The 22,858-nt window shown below is 42.3% G+C and overlaps 1 protein-coding gene across 3 annotated transcripts in view; it reads right to left on the bottom strand.

Annotated features, from left to right (window-relative positions):
- LOC138651903 (interferon-inducible GTPase 5-like) overlaps positions 1-22,858 on the bottom strand; it is a 92,144-nt gene that overhangs the window by 49,140 nt on the left and 20,146 nt on the right. The window contains exon 2 of one of the 3 annotated variants that reach the window (XM_069742502.1): positions 5,594-9,325. The exons of 1 other annotated variant lie outside the window; for it this stretch is intronic. In XM_069742502.1, the coding sequence (XP_069598603.1) occupies positions 8,122-9,312 (1,191 nt within the window). In that variant the 5' untranslated portion in view covers positions 9,313-9,325 and the 3' untranslated portion in view covers positions 5,594-8,121. Of the gene's footprint in view, positions 1-5,593; positions 9,326-22,858 lie in introns of those variants that run through there. One more of the 3 variants, XM_069742501.1, reaches the window with a different exon arrangement.

Here is a 22,858-nt window from a genome sequence, read left to right as displayed (position 1 = left end):
CATAGTTGTGGTCACCTATGATGTCAATTACAGGCCTCTCTCATCTTTGTAAGTGGGAGAACTTGCACAATTAGTGGCTGACTAAATACTTTTTTCCCCACTGTATGCTTTTTTTTTGTATTTTAAGTATTCTGAATAAAATGTCTTTTTACTTACATGTGGATCATTGTTTAACTTCTAAAAGCCTGAGCTTACACTCCCAGACCATAATAATAGACACTAAATTTGAAATTTTGGGAGATTATCTTGTCCACTAATTGAGCTTCCTGGGAAAATCTGCGTGAACAGGTGAATTTGAATTGTGTCCAATCCGCTCATCTTTAACAGGAAGATAGAAGGTTAGCAAAAAAAAAAACTCATTGTGGAAACCAGCAGGGAAGTATAAAGTGTGGATTAGCCGTCTTTGTGTTTCAGTTTTATTCGTTTTCAGTAATGTAATATTAGGGCTCATTTCCACTTGTGAGAAAAACGGACGAGTGCAATCCGATAAAAAAAATCGGATTGCACTCGGACAAATGTTATTCAATGGGTGACATCTCATCCGCGATTTTTTTTCTCAGCTGAAATCGGACTGAGAAAAAAATCGCAGCATGCTGCGTATTGCTGCGATTTTCGGACGGGACTCGCCAATGTAAGTCAATGGGTGCGAGAAAAAAATCGCACAGAAATCGGATTATGCGAGTACTGTCCGATTTTTACACACCGGTGTCCTTTGAAAAGCCGGCAATTCAGTGCGGTGTACAGTAAAATCACACTGACAGGTTAGAATAGAATAGCTAAAATAAATGTCTACACAAAGTATAGGGGTATATATACAGTTAGGGCCAGAAATATTTGGACAGTGACACAAGTTTTGTTATTTTAGCTGTTTACAAAAACATGTTCAGAAATACAATTATATATATATATATAATATGGGCTGAAAGTGCACACTCCCAGCTGCAATATGATAGTTTCCACATCCAAATCGGAGAAAGGGTTTAGGAATCATAGCTCTGTAATGCATAGCGTCCTCTTTTTCAAGGGACCAAAAGTAATTGGACAATGGACTCTAAGGGCTGCAATTAACTCTGAAGGCGTCTCCCTCGTTAACCTGTAATCAATGAAGTAGTTAAAAGGTCAGGGGTGGATTCCAGGTGTGTGGTTTTGCATTTGGAAGCTGTTGCTGTGAGCAGACAACATGCGGTCAAAGGAACTCTCAATTGAGGTGAAGCAGAACATCCTGAGGCTGAAAAAAAAGAAAAAATCCATCAGAGAGATAGCAGACATGCTTGGAGTAGCAAAATCAACAGTTGGGTACATTCTGAGAAAAAAGGAATTGACTGGTGAGCTTGGGAACTCAAAAAGGCCTGGGCGTCCACGGATGACAACAGTGGTGGATGATCGCCGCATACTTAATTTGGTGAAGAAGAACCCGTTCACAACATCAACTGAAGTCCAGAACACTCTCAGTGAAGTAGGTGTATCTGTCTCTGAGTCAACAGTAAAGAGAAGACTCCATGACAGTAAATACAAAGGGTTCACATCTAGATGCAAACCATTCATCAATACCAAAAATAGACAGGCCAGAGTTAAATTTGCAGAAAAACGCCTCAAGAAGCCAGCTCAGTTCTGGAAAAGTATTCTATGGACAGATGAGACAAAGATCAACCTGTACCAGAATGATGGAAAGAAAAAAGTTTGGAGAAGAAAGGGAACGGCACATGATCCAAGGCACACCACATCCTCTGTAAAACATGGTGGAGGCAACGTGATGGCATGGGCATGCATGGCTTTCAATGGCACTGGGTCACTTGTGTTTATTGATGACATAAGAGCAGACAAGAGTAGCCGGATGAATTCTGAAGTGTACCGGGATATACTTTCAGCCCAGATTCAGCCAAATGCTGCAAAGTTGATTGGACGGCGCTTCATAGTACAGATGGACAATGACCCCAAGCATACCGCCAAAGCTACCCAGGAGTTCATGAGTGCCAAAAAGTGGAACATTCTGCAATGGCCAAGTCAATCTCCAGATCTAAACCCAATTGAGCATGCATTTCACTTGCTCAAATCCAGACTTAAGATGGAAAGACCCACAAACAAGCAAGACCTGAAGGCTGCGGCTGTAAAGGCCTGGCAAAGCATTAAGAAGGAGGAAACCCAGCGTTTGGTGATGTCCATGGGTTCCAGACTTAAGGCAGTGATTGCCTCCAAAGGATTTGCAACAAAATATTGAAAATAAAAATATTTTGTTTGGGTTATGTTTATTTGTCCAATTACTTTTGACCTCCTAAAATGTGGAGTGTTTGTAAAGAAATGTGTACAATTCCTACATTTTCTATCAGATATTTTTGTTCAACCCTTCAAATTAAACGTTACAATCTGCACTTGAATTCTGTTGTAGAGGTTTCATTTCAAATCCAATGTGGTGGCATGCAGAGCCCAACTCGCGAAAATTGTGTCACTGTCCAAATATTTCTGGCCCTAACTGTATATATTTCATACAGCGCTAGATAACAGAAAAGTCGGTAATTGAATTGCCGGCTTTGCTATCTCCTTATCAAACCCAACATGATATGAGACATGGATTACATACAGTAAACCATTTCATATCCCATATTTTTTACATATTCCACACTACTAATGTTAGTAGTGTCTATGTGCAAAATTTGGGCGCTCTAGCTGTTAAAATAAAGGGTTAAATCACGGAAAAAATTGGCGTGGGCTCCCGTGCAATTTTCTCCGCCAGAGTAGTAAAGCCAGTGACTGAGGGCAGATATTAATAGCCAGGAGAGGGTCCATGGTTATTGCCCCTCCCCCCCCCCTGGCTAAAAACATCTGCCCCCATTAGTAGTGAGGAATATGTAAAAAAAATAAGGGATATGAAATGGTTTACTGTATGTAACCATGTCTCATATCCTGTCGGGTTTGATAAGGAGATAACAAAAGCCGACAATTGAATTATATATATATTTATATGTGTGTGTGTGTGTTTTGAAGAATATTTCGTTGTATAGCGATGTGTACCGTATATGTCAGAGAACTGCTGTATGTAAAAGCTCATGTTAAAATCGCATTGCACACGGATTGCATACAGATGTAAAACGCATGGTGCGATTAAAAATCGCATTGAACTCGCATGACAATCACATGACGATCGCATACTTTTCATCCGTTTTTTTCGGTCCAGATTACGGACCGTTTTTTTCTCGCAAGTGGAAATGAGCCCTTACTGAACTATCGTTACATTACGTCATGTCATATACTCCAATCACATGTATACTATATATACAGTCGTGGCCAAAAGTATTGACACCCCTGCAATTCTGTCAGATAATACTCAGTTTCTTCCTGAAAATGATTGCAATCACAAATTATTTGTTATTATTATCTTCATTTAATTTGTCTTAAATGAATAAAACACAAAAAGAATTGTCCTAAAGCCAAATTGGATATAATTCCACACCAAACATAAAAAAGGGGGTGGACAAAAGTATTGGCACCTTTCGAAAAATCATGTGATGCTTCTCTAATTTGTGTAATTAACCGCACCTGTAACTTCCCTGTGGCACCTAACAGGTGTTGGCAATAACTAAATCACATTTGCAGCCAGTTGACATGGAATAAAGTTGACTCAACCTCTGTCCTGTGTCCTTGTGTGACCACATTGAGCATGGAGAAAAGAAAGAAGACCAAAGAACTGTCTGAGGACTTGAGAAATCAAATTGTGAGGAAGCATGAGCAATCTCAAGGCTACAAGTCCATCTCCAAAGACTGGAATGTTCCTGTGTCTACCGTGCGCAGTGTCACCAAGAAGTGTAAAGCCCATGGCACTGTGGCTAACCTCCCTAGATGTGGATGGAAAAGAAAAATTGACAAGAGATTTCAACGCAAGATTGTGCGGATGTTGGATAAAGATCCTCGACTAACATCTAAACAAGTTCAAGCTGCCCTGCAGTCCGAGGGTACAACAGTGTCAACCCGTACTATCCGTCGGCGTCTGAATGAAAAGGGACTGTATGGTAGGAGACCCAGGAAAACCCCACTTCTTACCTCGAGACATAAAAAGCCAGGCTGGAGTTTGCCAAAACTTACCTGAAAAAGCCTAAAACATTTTGGAAGAATGTTCTCTGGTGAAATGATGCCAAAGTAGAGCTTTTTGGGCAAAGGCATCAACATAGAGTTTATAGGAGAAAAAAAGAGGCATTCAAAGAAAAGAACACGGTCCCTACAGTCAAACATGGCGGAGGTTCCCTGATGTTTTGGGGTTGCTTTGCTGCCTCTGGCACTGGACTGCTGGACCGTGTGCATGGCATTATGAAGTCTGAAGACTACCAACAAATTTTGCAGCATAATGTAGGGCCCAGTGTGAGAAAGCTGGGTCTCCCTCAGAGGTCATGGGTCTTCCAGCAGGACAATGACCCAAAACACACTTCAAAAAGCACAAGAAAATGGTGTGAGAGAAAGCACTGGAGACTTCAAATGTGGCCACTGGCCAGCAATGAGTCCAGACCTGAATCCCATAGAACACCTGTGGAGAGATCTAAAAATGGCAGTTTGGAGAAGACACCCTTCATATATCAGGGACCTGGAGCAGTTTGCCAAAGAAGAATGGTCTAAAATTCCAGCAGAGCATTGTAAGAAACTCATTGATGGTTACCGGAAGAGGTTGGTCGCAGTTATTTTGGCTAAAGGTTGTGCAACCAAGTATTAGGCTGAGGATGACAATACTTTTGTCTGGCCCATTTTTGGAGTTTTGTGTGAAATGATCAATGTTTTGCTTTTTGCTTCATTCTGTTTTGTTTTTTCATTTAAGACAAATTGAATGAAGATAATACTACCAAAGAATTTGTGATTGCAATCATTTTCAGGAAGAAACTGAGTATTATCTGACAGAATTGCAGGGGTGTCAATACTTTTGGCCATGACTGTATATAGAACTCATCTACTTGTCACCCACTTGAAAACAGTGAACACAGACAGACATAACCTAGAATCATGGAATTCCAAAACAATCGGCACTTCTCTGAGTTTACCCTACTTGTGCACCACCGCTACAGTAAAGTCCTGGCACTCGCGGAAAGTGAAACCTTGTATCTTTCTTACACCACACTGATCCAACTGAATGTTGCAGCTTGTTCTGAGTATACTGCTGTGGAAAGCTCAGGATGGGCTGCAACATTCAGTTGGATCAGTGTGGTGTAATAAAGATATAAGGTTTCACCTTCCGTGAGTGCCAGGACTTCTCTGATTTTATAACCTAGGTATCTTAGCTGAGCTATAATGCATTTCTCTATTCCCCACTCATGCTGGGGTTCGCCCCCCGTTGTTCACGCTGCACCGCTCAGCATCTTGATGTTTGCCGTGCGTGCCCGGGAGCCTTGACTTAGTCACGATCATGCACGGCTGGGACTTGATGGCTGGGCGGCGCAAGCATGAAACGGGCAGCATGGTACGTACGCGCCACAAAAGCAGCATCATTGGGTGATGGGTAGTCACATGGTCCCCCTTGAGATCGCTCACCAGGACTACAAAATGGTTCTTTTAGCACACCTTACCCATATACCTCCTCTTGAGAAAGCAGGGATAATAACCACGCAAAAAGCGAATCAGGGATGTATTTATCTGATTTTTTAAGATTGTATCTTTTTCAATTATAGTTTTTTTTATTTAATCGTATGAACATATATTTAAACATCATATAAGAATACATAAATGATAAACAGTGATTGAAAAGAACAAAGGAACAGAAATCAGAGTTATAGGGCAAGATGTCTTGGTATTATGTGTATATCTATTCTGACCAGTGCGCATGTTATTGAAATGTTGGAGACATTCATTTAATTATGTATCTATTATGTGACATCTCACTGGTCAGCATATCAAAAATCAATGACTCTATCCGTTTTTTTATGGTGTGTGGATATTACCATTTAGAGATCACTTTTTATTGTTAAACCTGTCTATTTGCCTTGTCTATATTTTTACAATTTATGGCTATTTTGCCCTTTAATAAAAATTAGTCTTTTAAGCAATATACTCCACATTTCTCCTGTCTAAGAAACATAGCAATTATTGTCTAAATTGCTACCAACAAAAGTGAGTACACCCCTAAATGAAAATGGCTAAATTATGCCCAATTAACCATTTTACTCCTCTATGCCATGTTACTCATTAGTGTTTCAAGGTCTCAAGGTGTGATCGGGGAGCAGGGGTGATATATTTGCTGTTATTGCTCTCACGCTCTCTCATACTGGTCACTGGAAGTTCATCATGGCAAAAAAAGTATCTGAGGATCTGAAAAAAAGACTTGGTCCTCTACATAAAGATGACCTAGGCTATAAGAAGACCGCCAACACCCTGACACTGAGCCGCAGCACAAGGGCCAAGACCAAACAGCAGTTTACCAAGACAGGTTCTACTCAAAACTGTCCTTGCAGTGGTCGACCAAAGAAGGTGAGTGCACGTGCTCAGCGTCATATTCAGAGGTTGTCTATTCAGAATCGAAGTATGAGTGCTGCCAGCATTGCTGCAGAGGTTAAAGGAGTGTGGGGTCTACCTGTCAATGAATAGACTATGCACAGAGGTTATAGGGGTAGGGTGGGGGGTGAGCCTGTCAGTGCTCAGACCATACGCCGTACACTGTATCAAATTGGTCTGCATGGCTCTCATCCCAGAATAAAGCCTCTTCTAAAGATGATGCATATGAAAACCCACAAAAACTTTTTTTGGAGACAAGCAGACTAAGGACATAGAATACTGTAACCATGTCCTGTGATCTGATGAGACCAAGATGAACTTATTTGGTTCAGATGGTGTCAAGCGTGTGTTGCAGCAACTAGTTAAGGAGTACAAAGAAAAGCGTGTCTTGCCTACAGTCAAGCATGGTGGTGAGAGTGTCATAGTTTGGGGCTGCATGAGTGTTGCTGCAGTGGGGAGCAACAGTTCATTGAGGGAACAATGAATGTCAACATGTACTGTGACAAACTGAAGCAGAGCATGATGCCCTCTCTTCGTAAACTGGGCCACGGGGCAGTATTCCAACATGTTAACGACTGCAAGTACACCTCCAAGATAATCACTGAGGGTAAAGGTGCTGGACTGGCCAAGCATGTCTCCAGACCTAAACCTTGTATCGTGGGGCATACTGAAATGGAAGGTGGAGGACAGCAAGGTCTCTAAGGCTTCTTTCACACTTCTGTCGGTACTAAGCCGTCAACAAGCGTCGGTGCAACGTACCGACGGAAGTTTGTGACATTTTGAGTGATGTGAGCAGCGGACGCAGTTTTTCAACGCGTCCGCTGTCCAATGTAAAGTCCCAGGGAGGGAGGGGGGGTGGGGGGGATTTCCAGCAGGGCATGCACATTAAAAAAAGCAGGATAGGACGTACGAAAAAACGTTCCCTTGAACATTTTTTCAAAATGACGTCCCGCCAAATACTGACGCATCAAGTGCACTACGTATGAAACGTGTGCCCATACGTCGCGATGCGTCGGTAATAAAAGTCTATGGGAAAAAAACGCATCCTGCTGGCAACTGTGCACAATGCGTTTTTTTAAGAAAACGACGCATTGTGACGGTGAAGCAAAGACGGAAGTGTGAAAGTAGCCTAACATCCACCAGCTCCGTGATGTCATCATGGAGGAGGGAAGAGGATTCCAGTGGCCACTGGTGAAGCTCCAGTGATCTCCATACCCAAGAGAGCTAAGACAGAGCTGGATTCACATTTTGGGCACGATTTGGCCATTTTCACTCAGGGGTGTACTCACTTTTGTGAATCACTTTATGTGAGTGCCATGTATACAAAAGCCTATAACTCTGCTTCATGTCAAGGTGAATTAGAAAGGGTGGGGGATGTTGATAGAAATTAAAATCACTCAAATATATTTTCTCTTTGGCGCCACCAGAGATGTCCATTTTGCTTTGCATTTTGCCTTAAAGAAAGATGTAAATTTTAAAAAAAAAGCAATCAAAGGAATAACATCAAATATGAAATGTTTATAAAGTAATCAATGTCAAATGATTTATCATGATATTTATACATATAATTGGTTGACTCATTTCATCATTATTTCTTCATTTTTTGTATCTCAGATCTGGAAGTTTTTCCCAATATTTAGTTCTATGGGAGAAGGATGATTAGACGGATGTATCAAAAGCCTTCTCAAGAACACGCATTGCAACTTCAGCAATTTCTTGAAGTGAGATATTTAGCATTTTGAAAGTGGTTGCAAATGAGATGCCCCCTGCTGCAATACTACCCACCACTGGGATAAAGCTGACAAGTTCCTCAATTATCATGAGTTCAGATGCGCACTTAGTTAGTAAAGCCAAGATTAGTTCTGTATTTATCGTTTGTGTGACTAAAGGAGACGTGATCACTGATCTTAAATCGTTGACGTTTTTACCAAACTTTTTAGCCAGATTTTCTAGAGATCGCTCATTCAAACCAAAAGCTTTCAGGTAGTTTTTCAGTGCAGTTATCAGGATTGCTACATCGCAAACTACAGACAGGCCTGGGATCGGGATTGCAGCCACTCCAGCAGAAGCTAAAGCCAACATCCAGATCTCCTTCTTCAGAGCCATGCACTTCTTTTCAATAATTTGTTTAGAAATGTTGGGTAGAGAGAGCAGGAATGCGTGTTTTTTATGATCTGGGAGTTCATGTATTAGAGTATCCTGCAGTTTCTGGAAGTCATACTTGTGCAGTTCATCATTCAGGCATGAGATGAGGAACACTTTTGGCTCCTTGATTTCTCCTTTTTCGAGACATTCAATGCAGTTGTCTCGAATTTCCCTCAGTATGTTCTCTTCATTATACGCCTTCTTTTGTTTCCTCGTGGCATACAAATCCGCATCAACTTTGGTTCTCGCAAAGTAGAATTTCTTTTTCTTCTTGTTAATCGCCTTCGCTAGCTCAATGTCATTTTGCTTAAAGCGTTGTGATGACATGATGATGAAAAAGTCATATTGATCAAAATTAAGAGACTCAAGATAATTTTCTGCCAAAAAATTTGGAGTTCCTATTCCTGGAAGATCATAAAATGTCACATTAGGATACTGAGGATGTTTGTACTCAGTTGGCTTTATTGTTGTCTCTACCACACCAGTTTGGGCCGAGCCTTCTTCTTCATCGCCCATGCTACGGATGGCATTAATAAATGTGGACTTTCCAGTTCCTGATTCTCCAGTAATGGCAATATTTAATGGAGCATTTTCTATTTCATTAAGTTCGTCACTGACTTTGTCAGCTGCTTTACACAGATCACCATCTTCCAAAGCAGTTTGTATTTCTATTTCTCCTTTACTTAACTGTTTTTTAGCATCCATTTTCAGTTATTGCCTTAATGAAAAAAAAAAAAAAAATTGGAAACATCAGAACTTTACATTTTATCTATTACATCTGTTTTTCTATTTCTGATTAGTTAAGATTTTCAAATCATAAACACGGACAACTATGAAATAAATTGAAAGCGTCTCTCTATACGTATAAATTCAATGTTCTCATGAATGTTCTTCTTCCTCTAAAGTCGTAGAATATTATTTAACCCTAACAATAACCCGGGTTAGGATGTTACAACCATTGTCAGTCATTTTGGAGGCTATGAAGAGGTTTCCTCGGTCAGCCAGTAGTGTTGACTGCTATATTGGAACAGGGATGCAGTTTCACCCAGTCTTGAAGCGTAAGAGAGCCCAAGAGGCCAACATAAGACCGAAAAGTGAGAGTTGGGGTTCGGTTAAACATTTTGCGCTGAGGTCTATTAGTTTCAATTTATGTCATTGACAGCCAGTCACACACAACGTACCTGCTTCCTCCTTTCTCCTCTCCCTCCTTTTTCTATATAAGGCGACTTTCACACATCAGGTTTTCGCTGTCAGGCTCAATCCGGCTAATTTTCAAAAAAACGGATCAGGTGAATGTTGCCGCCGGATCAGGTTTTTTTCCCATAGACTTGTATTAGCGGCGGATTGTGCAGGATGACATTGCGTTTCGTCCGGTTTTCGCCGGATCTGGCAAATCTGCGGCTTCCGGTTTCTGGAAAAAACGTCCATAGCAACGTTTTTTGTCTCCGGGTAAAAAGCCTGAAGTTCCGGATCCGGCTGTTCTGGGTGTTTGCTAGAATGGAAGCCTATGGGAGCCGGAAGATGCCGGATCTGGAAAATGACGGATTCCGTTTTTTTAAACTGAGCATGCTCCAATTTTTTTGTATCCAATAATCTAGATATGCTAGCCGGATCCGTCGAAAAAACGGATCCTTCACATCAGTTTTTCACTATCTGCGCCGGATTCCGTTTTTTCAAACTGAGCATGCTTTAACCCCTTCATGACCCAGCCTATTTTGACCTTAATGACCTGGCCGTTTTTTGCAATTCTGACCAGTGTCCCTTTATGAGGTAATAACTCAGGAACGCTTCAACGGATCCTAGCGGTTCTGAGATTATTTTTTCGTGACATATTGGGCTTCATGTTAGTGGTAAATTTAGGTCAATAAATTCTGCGTTTATTTGTGATAAAAATGGAAATTTGGCGAAAATTTTGAAAATTTCACAATTTTCACATTTTGAATTTTTATTCTGTTAAACCAGAGAGTTATGTGACACAAAATAGTTAATAAATAACATTTCCCACATGTCTACTTTACATCAGCACAATTTTGGAAACAAAATTTTTTTTTGCTAGGAAGTTATAAGGGTTAAAATTTGACCAGCGATTTCTCATTTTTACAACGAAATTTACAAAACCATTTTTTTAGGGACCACCTCACATTTGAAGTCAGTTTGAGGGCTCTATATGGCTGAAAATACCCAAAAGTGACACCATTCTAAAAACTGCACCCCTCAAGGTGCACAAAACCACATTCAAAAAGTTTATTAACCCTTCAGGTGCTTCACAGCAGCAGAAGCAACATGGAAGGAAAAAATGAACATTTAACTTTTTAGTCACAAAAATGATCTTTTAGCAACAATTTTTTAATTTTTCCAATGGTAAAAGGAGAAACTGAACCACGAAAGTTGTTGTCCAATTTGTCCTGAGTACGCTGATACCTCATATGTGGAGGTAAACCACTGTTTGGGCGCACGGCAGGGCTTGGAAGGGAAGGAGCGCCATTTGACTTTTTGAATGAAAAATTGGCTCCACTCTTTAGCGGACACCATGTCGCGTTTGGAGAGCCCCCGTGTGCCTAAAAATTGGAGCTCCCCCACAAGTGACCCCATTTTGGAAACTAGACGCCCCAAGGAACTTATCTAGATGCAAAGTGAGCACTTTAAACCCTCAGGTGCTTCACAAATTGATCCGCAAAAATGAAAAAGTACTTTTTTTCACAAAAAAATTCTTTTAGCCTCAATTTTTTCATTTTCACATGGGCAATAGGATAAAATGGATCATAAAATTTGTTGGGCAATTTCTCCCGAGTACGCCGATACCTCACATGTGGGGGTAAACCACTGTTTGGGCACACGGCAGGGCTCAGAAGGGAAGGCGCGCCATTTGACTTTTTGAATGGAAAATTAGCTCCAATTGTTAGCGGACACCATGTCGCGTTTGGAGAGCCCCTGTGTGCCTAAACATTGGAGCTCCCCCACAAGTGACCCCATTTTGGAAACTAGACCCCCCCCAAGGAACTTATCTAGATGCATATTGAGCACTTTAAACCCCCAGGTGCTTCACAGAAGTTTATAACGCAGAGCCATGAAAATAAAAAATAATTTTTCTTTCCTCAAAAATTATTTTTTAGCCTGGAATTTCCTATTTTGCCAATGGTAATAGGAGAAATTGGACCCCAAATGTTGTTGTCCAGTTTGTCCTGAGTACGCTGATACCCAAAATGTGGGGGTAAACCACTGTTTGGGCGCACGGCAGGGCTCGGAAGGGAAGGCACGCCATTTGGCTTTTTAAATGGAAAATTAGCTCCAATCATTAGCGGACACCATGTCGTGTTTTGAGAGCCCCTGTATGCCTAAACATTGCAGATCCCCCACAAATGACCCCATTTTGGAAACTAGACCCCCAAAGGAACTAATCTAGATGTGTGGTGAGCACTTTGAACCCCCAAGTGCTTCACAGAAGTTTATAACGCAGAACCATGAAAAAAAAAAAAATTTCTTTTCTCAAACATGATTTTTTAGCCCGCAATTATTTATTTTCCCAAGGGTAACAGGAGAAATTTGACCCCAAAAGTTGTTGTCCAGTTTCTCCTGAGTACGGTGATACCCCATATGTGGGGGTAAACCACTGTTTGGGCACATGCCGGGGCTCGGAAGTGAAGTGGTGACGTTTTGAAATGCAGACTTTGATGGAATGCTCTGTGGGCGTCACGTTGCGTTTGCAGAGACCCTGATGTGGCTAAACAGTAGAAACCCCCCACAAGTGACCCCATTTTAGAAACTAGACCCCGAAAGAAACTTATCTAGATGTGTGGTGAGCACTTTGAACCCCCAAATGCTTCACAGAAGTTTATAACGCAGAGCCGTGAAAATAATAAATACGTTTTCTTTCCTCAAAAATAATTTTTTAGCCCAGAATTTTTTTATTTTCCCAAGGGTTACAGGAGAAATTGGACCCCAAAAGTTGTTGTCCAGTTTCTCCTGAGTACGCTGATACCCCATGTGTGGGGGTAAACCACTGTTTGGGCACACGTCGGGGCTCAGAAGGGAAGTAGTGTCTTTTGAAATGCAGACTTTGATGGAATGGTCTGCGGGCGTCACGTTGCATTTGCAGAGCCCCTGGTGTGCCTAAACAGTAGAAACCCCCCACAAGTGACCCCATTTTGGAAACTAGGCCCCCAAGGAACTTATCTAGATATGTGGTGAGCACTTTGAACCCCCAAGTGCTTCACAGACGTTTACAACGCAGAGCCGTGAAAATAAAAAATCATTTTTCTTTCCTCAAAAATTATGTTTTAGCAAGCAATTTTTTATTTTCACAAGGGTAACAGGAGAAATTGGACCCCAATAATTGTTGCGCAGTTTATCCTGAGTATGCTGGTACCCCATATGTGGGGGTAAACCACTGTTTGGGCACACGTCGGGGCTCGGAAGTGAGGGAGCACCATTTGACTTTTTGAATACAAGATTGGCTGGAATCAATGGTGGCGCCATGTTGCGTTTCGTTTCGAGACCCCTGATGTGCCTAAACAGTGGTAACCCCTCAATTCTACCTCCAACACTAACCCCCCCACACCCCTAAACCCTAATCCCAACTGTAGCCATAACCCTAATCACAACCCTAACCCTAAGGCTATGTGCCCACGTTACGGATTCGTGTGAGATTTTTCCGCACCATTTTTGAAAAATCCGCGGGTAAAAGGCACTGCGTTTTACCTGCGGATTTACCGCGGATTTCCAGTGTTTTTTGTGCGGATTTCACCTGCGGATTCCTATTGAGGAAGAGGTGTAAAATGCTGCGGAATCCGCACAAAGAATTGACATGCTGCAGAATATACAACGCAGGGTTTCCGCGCTGTATTTTCCGCACCATGGGCACAGCGGATTTGGTTTCCCATAGGTTTACTTGGTACTGTAAACGTGATGGAACACTGCTGCGAATCCGCAGCGGCCAATCCGCTGCGGATCCGCAGCCAAATCCGCACCGTGTGCACATAGCCTAGTTCTAAAGGTATGTGCACACGCTGCGGAAAACGCTGCGGATCCGCAGCAGTTTCCCATGAGTTTACAGTTCAATGTAAACCTATGGGAAACAAAAATCGCTGTACACATGCTGCGGAAAAACTGCACGGAAACACAGGGGTTTACATTCCGCAGCATGTCACTTCTTTCTGCGGATTCCGCAGCGGTTTTACAACTGCTCCAATAGTAAACCGCAATTGTAAAACCGCAGTGAAATGCGCAGAAAAACCGCGGTAAATCCGCGATAAATCTGCAGCGGTTTAGCACTGCGAATTTATCAAATCCACTGCGGAAAAATCCGCAGAGGACCAGAATACGTGTGCACATACCGAAACCCTAACCCTAACGGAAAAAAAAAAATTTCTTTATTTTATTATTGTCCCTACTTATGGGGGTGACAAAGGGGGGGAGGGGTCATTTAGTATTTTTTTTATTTTGATCACTGTGAGGTTTTATCACAGTGATCAAAATGCACTTGAAACGAATCTGCCGGCTGGCAGATTCGGAGTGTGCACTGCGCATGGGCCCGCCATTTTGGAAGATGGCGGCGCCCAGGAAAGAAGACAGACGGACCCCGGGAGGCTCGGTAAGTATGATGGGGTGGGGGGGAGCACGGGGAGGTGGATCGGAGCATGGGGGGGTGGATCGGAGCATGGGGGGGTGGATCGCAGTGCGGGGGGGTGGATTGCAGTGGGGGGGTGGATCGCAGTGCAGGGGTGGTGGATCGGAGTGCGGGGGGGTGGATCGGAGTGCAGGGAGGTTGGATTGGAGCACGGGGGTGGGATTGGAGCACGGGGGGAGCGGACAGGAGGACGGGGGAGCGGACCACAGATCGGAGGGCTGGGGGGGCGATCGGTGGGGTGGGGGCACATCAGTGTTTCCAGCCATGGCCGATGATATTGCAGCATCGGCCATGGCTGGATTGTAATATTTCACCAGTTTTTTAGGTGAAATATTACAAATCGCTCTGATTGGCAGTTTCACTTTCAACAGCCAATCAGAGCGATCATAGCCACGGGGGGAAGGAAGGGGGAGGGTGAAGCCACCCCCCGGGCTAAAGTACAACTCCTCCTGTCCCTGCAGGCCGGGTGAAATTACAGTTAACCCTTTCACCCGGCCTGCAGGATCCCAATCCGGCCATGACGCATATGCTGCGTCACAGGTCGGAAAGGCACAGGTTTTCATGACGCATACGGTGCGTCAAAGGTCGGGAAGGGGTTAATTTTTTTTTATCCAATTATCTGGATATTTCTAGTAGGATCCGTCGCATCAGTTTTTGACAATCTGCACCGTATCCGTTTTTTCCAACATTCACCGGATTGTGCCTGATGCAAAAAACCTGATGTGTGAAAGTAGCCTAACTATCAATCTTCTGTATCTATTTTGATAAAATAAATCTTTATACTGAGAAGTTTCCACATAAAGCCACAGAATTTAAATGCAATACAATAACGTAATATTGAACATTGAAGTATACCTCTATGAGAAAATAAAATATCTGGTAGGATAGCCAGGTAATAAGTACAGTAGTATTTCTGCAGGCACTCAGGTAAGTACCAGGTATCAAGTAGAATTTTTAACCTTCAGGAAAAAGTTGATCAATTGTTTTGAGTTCACTAATCTGTGGCGATAATTAAAAAGAGATGACTGAATCTTTTGATATTGGAGTGCTGCAGTTTCACCAATGTTTTCCATAAAAAGAAGATTTGTAGGTAATCGATTTGCCATAAATCACAAATATTTTAAAGCTTCAAATCGCCCAGAAAAGATGTGACTCGGAGATCTCCAGGTATTGTATCCAGCTCGTTTTAAAGAGAACCTGTCACCTGAATTTGGTGGGACAGGTTTGTGGTCATATGGGCGGGGTTTTCGGTGTTTGATTCACCCTTTCCTTACCCGCTGGCTGCATGCTGGCCGCAATATTGGGTTGAAGTTCATGCTGTGTCCCCCGTAGTACACGCCTGCGCAAGGCAAGATTGCCTTGCGCAGGTGTGTACTATGGAGGACAGAGAATGAACTTCAACCCAATATTGCGGCCAGCATGCAGCCAGCGGTCGTAAAAATTCCTTTAGGAGGGGCAGGAGGGGTTTGGGAGCTGAAAGTCCGGAATTTGCAAGAAGCCATAAAAGCTTTCCTACACACACATCCCCAAGGCAAGCTAAACACAGAGTGAAGTGGGGGTCGCCGCCCACCCTATGTGTGCTGGCAGCGAACTAAACTTATATGATATTTCATACAACATTGTGACAGGGAGATAACCTCTGTGACCCTAAAACATACGGAGTCCCCGCCATGTACCTCATTAACATGTCACGCCAAAGGGGAATCCCTACTATGTCTGATGTCCCCTAGATGTTCTCCGATACGTATACGCAACTCGCGTTTAGTTTTTCCCACGTAATCTTTCGGACATCTACAAGTGCAGAGGTACACCACTCCCTTTGTTTTGCAATTTGCAAAGTATCTCATCTGGAAGACTCTTTCATTTGCCGAGCTACTGAATGTTTTTGCAGGTAACACGTGTTTACAAAAGGAGCAGTGCCCACATCTAAAAGTCCCGTGGGACCTATTCTCCAGCCATGTGCTCGATTTCTTTGGAGGTATATAGTGGCTTTGTACCACCATGTCTCTTAGTGATCTCCCCCTTCTGTAAGTAACTGAGGGATATGGGGATATGTGCTCACAGACATCCGGATCCAATCTAAGGATCTGCCAATGTTTCTTCAATATTTGGTAGATCCTTCCTGATTGATCATCATATGTGCCAATTAAATGTGTGATAGGTTCTGTATCCGTATTTTTCTTGGGTATCGGCAACGAAGCCCGATTGTTATTGTATGCAGCCTGATATGCGGAATCATTGATATCAGTCGGATACCCCCTATCTTTAAAACAATATTTCAAATCCAGGGATTTTGCTTCAAAATCCACCAACCTAGAACAGTTTCTCCGTAGTCTGAAAAACTGTCCCTTGGGGATACTTCTCTTCAAAGGACACAGATGGTGGCTCTCCCACCTCAACAAGCTATTTGTGGCCATGGGTTTCCGGAAGATGGTAGTACTCAGGAGGCCGTCACTCTGTCTCGAGATGAGGATGTCCCGAAAGGTGATTTTATCCATCCCTATCTCATAGGTGAATGTCATGCCCTCAATATTACTGTTGAGGTATCGCATGAACCCGATAAATGACTCGACATCCCCTTTCCAAAGGACTAGGATGTCGTCAATGTATCTGCCCCAGAAACAGAACAGATGACTTTCATAAGTTTCATCTAAAACCACTTATTGTTTCTTATATATCTATTACGCCTGCCGGGTATATTGTTACCTTATAATAAATGAACTTGCGGCTATTATTGTGTATCTTTATTCCTTTTTTATGTTTGTCCATGTTTTTTGATTACGAAATGTCTTGCAGGAGCCATGTCTACCAATATAATATGTGGTTAGGTATACGGTATCACTGGTTTGATGTGGTTAACCCTTCCTGAATTTTGAAACAGTGTGGCCAGCTGACTATTATTAATAGCCTTCCCCTTTTTTAGTGGTACACTACTGAGTATTTGATTACTGGTGGAAATGATGTGGTTATTTTTTAGCTCACCTCTAATATTATTATGTGAATAGGGGCGGTTACCATCTGATGACTCAGTGTACCCATGGTTTGGAACGCATTTGCTGTTAAGCTTACGCATGCGCTATGGTTCTGGGGTTAATCCCACAAGACGCGCACTGGTATGATAAACATGTTACACTCGTTGGCTGGGGCGCTGTGCCCCAGCTTGACGCGCTGGTGGTTGGAGTCCGGCTCTACGTTCTCTCATTTATAACTCTATCATGTGACTAGGGGTGGTTACCTTTCTTCCCCTTTGGTCTGGGACGCATTTGCGTTCCAGGTGACGCATGCGCCGTGGTTCTGGGTGCATCGATATGAGAGTTATGTTATGCACGCCGGCTGGAACTCAGTGCGGTTCAGTGATGTGCACTCTGCGCGCTGGTGGGTGGTGACTGGCCCCACGTGTTACGATACAAGGAAGGTAGGAGGGTATTTATTGTGTACGGGTGAGTGGCTCTCTTACCCTCTCATTATCTGGATGGTCTATATTCCCTGATGAACCCCCGCTATTCCCACAGGGGGGAAACGCGTCGGGTATAGCTAGGGATGATGTCCCCATTGGAGGTCTTCTAGGTGATCTGACGGATGCCCTCAGCGCTTAAAATGGAACATTGGAAATCAGATGAGTATAAGCGCTTTATCTTGCTGCATATAATGTTTTATGGAAATAGGGTATAACCACCTAGACATACAGTATATGTATGGAAATATGCTTAAATGATCTCTGGGGTATGTTCTTTTTATTTGAGGTTACCGCTCCTTTGTTTATATTTGGGTAAAAAGATCATTTGATTATATAGTTGGTCGGATATATATATCCGCGGGGCTAACCGGGATACCGTATGAGCCCCTTTTTGGAGCGGTCTCTATTAATGAATACTAGATGGTGGCCCGATTCTAACGCACCGGGAATTCTAGAATATGTATGTCCACGTAATATATTGCCCAGCCACGTAGTATATTGCCTACTGACGTCGTATATTGCCCAGAAATGTAGCATATTGCCCAGTCACATAGTATATTGCCCAGTGACGTAATATACAGCAGAGAGCCACGTAGTATATTGCCCAGTGACGTAGTATATTGCCCAGTGACGTAGTATACAGCACAGAGTATACAGCACAGAGCCACGTAGTATATTGCCCACTGACGTTGTATATTGCCCAGAAACGTAGTATATTGCCCAGTGACGTAGTATACAGCACAGAGCCACGTAGTATATTGCCCAGTGACGTAGTATATTGCCCAGTGATGTAGTATATTGCCCAGCCACGTAGTATACAGCAGAGCCACGAAGTATATTGCCCAGCCACATAGTATATTGCCCAGTGACGTAGTATACAGCAGAGCCACGTAGTATATTGCCCAGTCACGTATGTTATTGAATATTTTTGGATAGATGAGACATTGACATTTTTGTTACCCATTATTCTATGCACATATTTATATGAATACCCTATTATGGGTGTATGTGTGAAAAAATAATTTTTGTTTTTTTTGCTGAGTTCTGTTTTTCTGATTTTTTCTTGTTTATTTTTTCCATTTTTCTTGTTTTTTTTTATTAATTTCTATTTTTTGGGTAATGGTTATATTTGCACATTTGGGATCATAGGAACTATCTAGGGCTATCAGGGTAAGCCGTCGTGGAGCAGGGGCGCCTACCGCTGAAACTTAGTGTGCCAACCTCTGCTGTCAGGTAGGGACCAGCATTAGGGCTCCTGACAGGGTCAGATAGCCCATATCTATCCTTTTTTGTATTCCCTATGGTGATATATTTGTCAGAATGTCTTTTAAATTTGGAATAAATAGTTTTTAACTTTATTGATAAAAAGTTATATGTTAGGGATCCTTGAGATTTTTTTTTTCTAGTGTGAACTTAGCCTTATGGTTTTCCAGGTGCCCTCATATGAGGATTTTTTTCAAGATTAGTTGTTTTCCTCAGTGGCATTATTTTGGGGTAGATAAATTGCATAACATATTGGCAAACTATTATTAACTTTTTACGTGAAGGTATAAAAACAAAACAGCAATTCTGCCATTTTTTTTTGCATTGTAAATTTGCCGTGCTGCATGAATAAAGTGTTTGTTCTGTGGGTCAGCACAATTATAGCTATACTACATTTCTATGGCTTTATTTTGTATTACTTTCGTCAATATGTACAACTTCAGTAATATACTTTGAAAAAAAAATGGGGTCTCCATATTCCGATATACCTAACATAACTTTCATATTTTTATGCAGAACAAGTTGTTTGTGAGTTTTCGTTGGACTGGACTTTTCATTCCTAACATTTTTGGATACATTCAACTTTTTTATCAATGTTTATCTTTTTTTTTAAGTAGTAGTAGACAAACAAGAAACATGACATTTAGGATGTTTTTTTTAACCCCTAAACCCCCAAGGGTGGTTTGCATGTTAATGACCGGGCCAATTTTTACAATTCTGACCACTGTCCCTTTATGAGGTTATAACTCTGGAACGCTTGCATGACAATGTTTTCTCATGACATATTGTACTTCATGATAGTGGTAAAATTTCGTTGACATTACTTGTGTTTATTTGTGGAAAAAAACGGAAATTTTGTAAAAATTTTGAAAATTTCGCAATTTTCCAGCTTTGAATTTTCATGCCTTTAAATCACAGAGATATGTCACACAAAATACTTAATAAGTAACATTTCCCACATGTCTACTTTACATCAGCACAATTTTGGAACCAAAATGGTTTTTTTAGGGAGTTATAAGGGTTAAAAGTTGACCAGCAATTTCTCATTTTTATAACACCATTTTTTTTAGGGACCACATCACATTTGAAGTCACTTTGAGGGGTCTATATGATAGAAAATACCTAAGTGTGACACCATTCTAAAAACTGCACCCCTAAAAAAATCTTATTTTTTTCACAAAAATTATTTTTTGCCCCCAATTTTTTTATTTTCCCAAGGGGAGAAATTGGACCCAAAAAGTGGTTGTGTAATTTGTCCTGAGAATGCTGATACCCCATATCTGGGGGTAAACCACTGTTTGGGCGCATGGCAGAGCTCAAAAGGGAAGGAGCGCCATTTGACTTTTCAATGCAAAATTTACTGGAATTTAGATGGGACACCATGTTGCGTTTGGAGAGCCCCTGATGTGCCTAAACATTGAAACGCCCCACAAGTGACACCATTTTGGAAAGTAAACACCCTAAGGAACTTATCTAGATGTATGGTGAGCACTTTGAACACCCAAGTGCTTCACAGAAGTTTATAATGTAAATTAAAAAATCTTTTTTTTCCCACAAAAATGATCTTTTAGCCCCCAATTTTGTATTTTCCTAAGGGTATCTGGAGAAATTGGACCCCAAAATTTGTTGTTCAATTTGTCCTGAGTACGCTGATATCCCATATGTGGGAGAAAACTACTGTTTGGGCGCATGGCAGAGTTCGGAAGGGAAGAAGTGGCGTTTTGGAATGCAGACTTTGATGGAATGGTCTGCAGGTATAAACCACGTATGGGGTATATCCCGATATGATATCCCTAGAGGTCCTCAAAATACAATAGACAAATAAGCTAGGAGAAAAACTCATATAAACACTAAGACCTAAAACATAGCTTTTAATGAACAATGTTTAAAATATCAAATGGATAATAGCGCAACATGTGATAAAGTGCAAAAAAAGTGCTCATATAACCAGTGCCATAAAAAAATGGTTTTGTCTCACCAAATGGTCCTTATTCTTTTCCTTTACGGGAGCATCCAACAATATTCTTAGGGGGAGGGGGAGAGAAGAGTTCTATACTACCCCAGTCGTGCCCCTGTGTAGCTCCCGCCCTGACAAGGGCAGTCCCCAAGTCAGTCTAATATATTGTACCCACCAAAACAAAGTAACCTTCCCTACGCGTTTCCTCTCCCATAGGGGAGAATCCTCAGGGGAAATAACTGCAAAATAAATGGGGGATATTCCTATCAAGAGGGAGTCCCTGCATCGGCAGGTAACCCCCGTGTCTAGAGCTCCCAGTGGTGGGACCAGACTTATGGTAAGGTGAGCTGCGGGACCATCTACTTCCACTTAAATAGTTTTCAAATGAACTCAGCGTCCTACCTCACTTCCGCCTTTTCTCGTGCTTCTATGGTGCCGCTGTAATTCCCAGCGGTCCTAGCGGTGTGTTACAAATAAACGTCCCCCGGTGAAACTTACATAGGGAACGCCGCATTACACACGCGGCCCCTACTTAACTGCCTCTCCAATGCCGGTAAATGTGTACATTTCCGGTTCAAATTGGACGTCTGTGCAAGCGGCACTTCACTTCCGCCCTTCCATATGTGCCGTCTCCCCGCTGCTGTTCAAGGCGGTACTGGCAGTGTGTTGTAATTCTCCTTCCCCCGATACTACAAGCGCCCTCATACTGCGCATGCGGCTCTTTCTCCGATACGTCCCTCAGGCGCTGCCAGCAAATACAAACACATCCCGCTCGCTCTGGGCGAGTGCGCATGCGGACGGACCCAGCCATGACATCCATACAGAATGTCCGTGGCACCGCATATGACATAACCCAGTTTCCAGGCAACTCCGCACACCTTTGTTATGACCGCCGGTACCACAGGGTTTATATTAATAACTCAGAAATGGTTACCTGCCGATGCAGGGACTCCCTCTTGATAGGAATATCCCCCATTTAGTTTGCAGTTATTTCCCCTGAGGATTCTCCCCTATGGGAGAGGAAACGCGTAGGGAAGGTTACTTTGTTTTGGTGGGTACAATATATTAGACTGACTTGGGGACTGCCCTTGTCAGGGCGGGAGCTACACAGGGGCACGACTGGGGTAGTATAGAACTCTTCTCTCCCCCTCCCCCTAAGAATATTGTTGGATGCTCCCGTAAAGGAAAAGAATAAGGACCATTTGGTGAGACAAAACCATTTTTTTATGGCACTGGTTATATGAGCACTTTTTTTGCACTTTATCACATGTTGCACTATTATCCATTTGATATTTTAAACATTGTTCATTAAAAGCTATGTTTTAGGTCTTAGTGTTTATATGAGTTGTTCTCCTAGCTTATTTGTCAATGGTCTGCAGGTGTCACGTTGCGTTTGCAGAGCCCCTGATGTATCTAAACAGTAGAAATCCCCCACAAATGACCCCATATTGGAAACTAGACCCCCCAAGGATCTTATCAAGATGTGTGGTGAGAACTTTGAACCCCCAAGTGCTTCACAGAAGTTTATAATGTAGAGCTGTGAAAATTAAAAAATATTTTTTTTTCCACAAAAATTATCTTTTAGCCCCCCGTTTTGTATTTTCCCAAGGGTAACATGAGAAATTGGACCCTAAAAGTTGTTTTCCAATTTGTCCTGTGTTTGTCAATGTTTGGGCACATGGCAGAGCTCTGAAGGGAAGGAGCACCGTTTTACTTTTTCAACGCAGAATTGGCTGGAATTGAGATCGGACGTCATGTTGCATTTGCAGAGCCCCTGATGTGCCTAAACAGTGGAAACCCCCAATTCTAACTCCAACCCTAACCCCAACACACCCCTAACCCTAATCCCAACCCTAACCACACCTCTAACCCCAACACACCCCTAACACACCCTTAAACCTAATCCAAACTCTAACCACACCCCTAACCTGAACACATCCATAACCTT

This window comes from Ranitomeya imitator, chromosome 10 (assembly GCF_032444005.1).
Source record: "Ranitomeya imitator isolate aRanImi1 chromosome 10, aRanImi1.pri, whole genome shotgun sequence".
In the NCBI taxonomy this organism is placed as follows: domain Eukaryota; kingdom Metazoa; phylum Chordata; class Amphibia; order Anura; family Dendrobatidae; genus Ranitomeya; species Ranitomeya imitator.
Note: the sequence above shows the minus strand (reverse complement) of the source record. Positions and strands in the feature narration are given on the sequence as shown.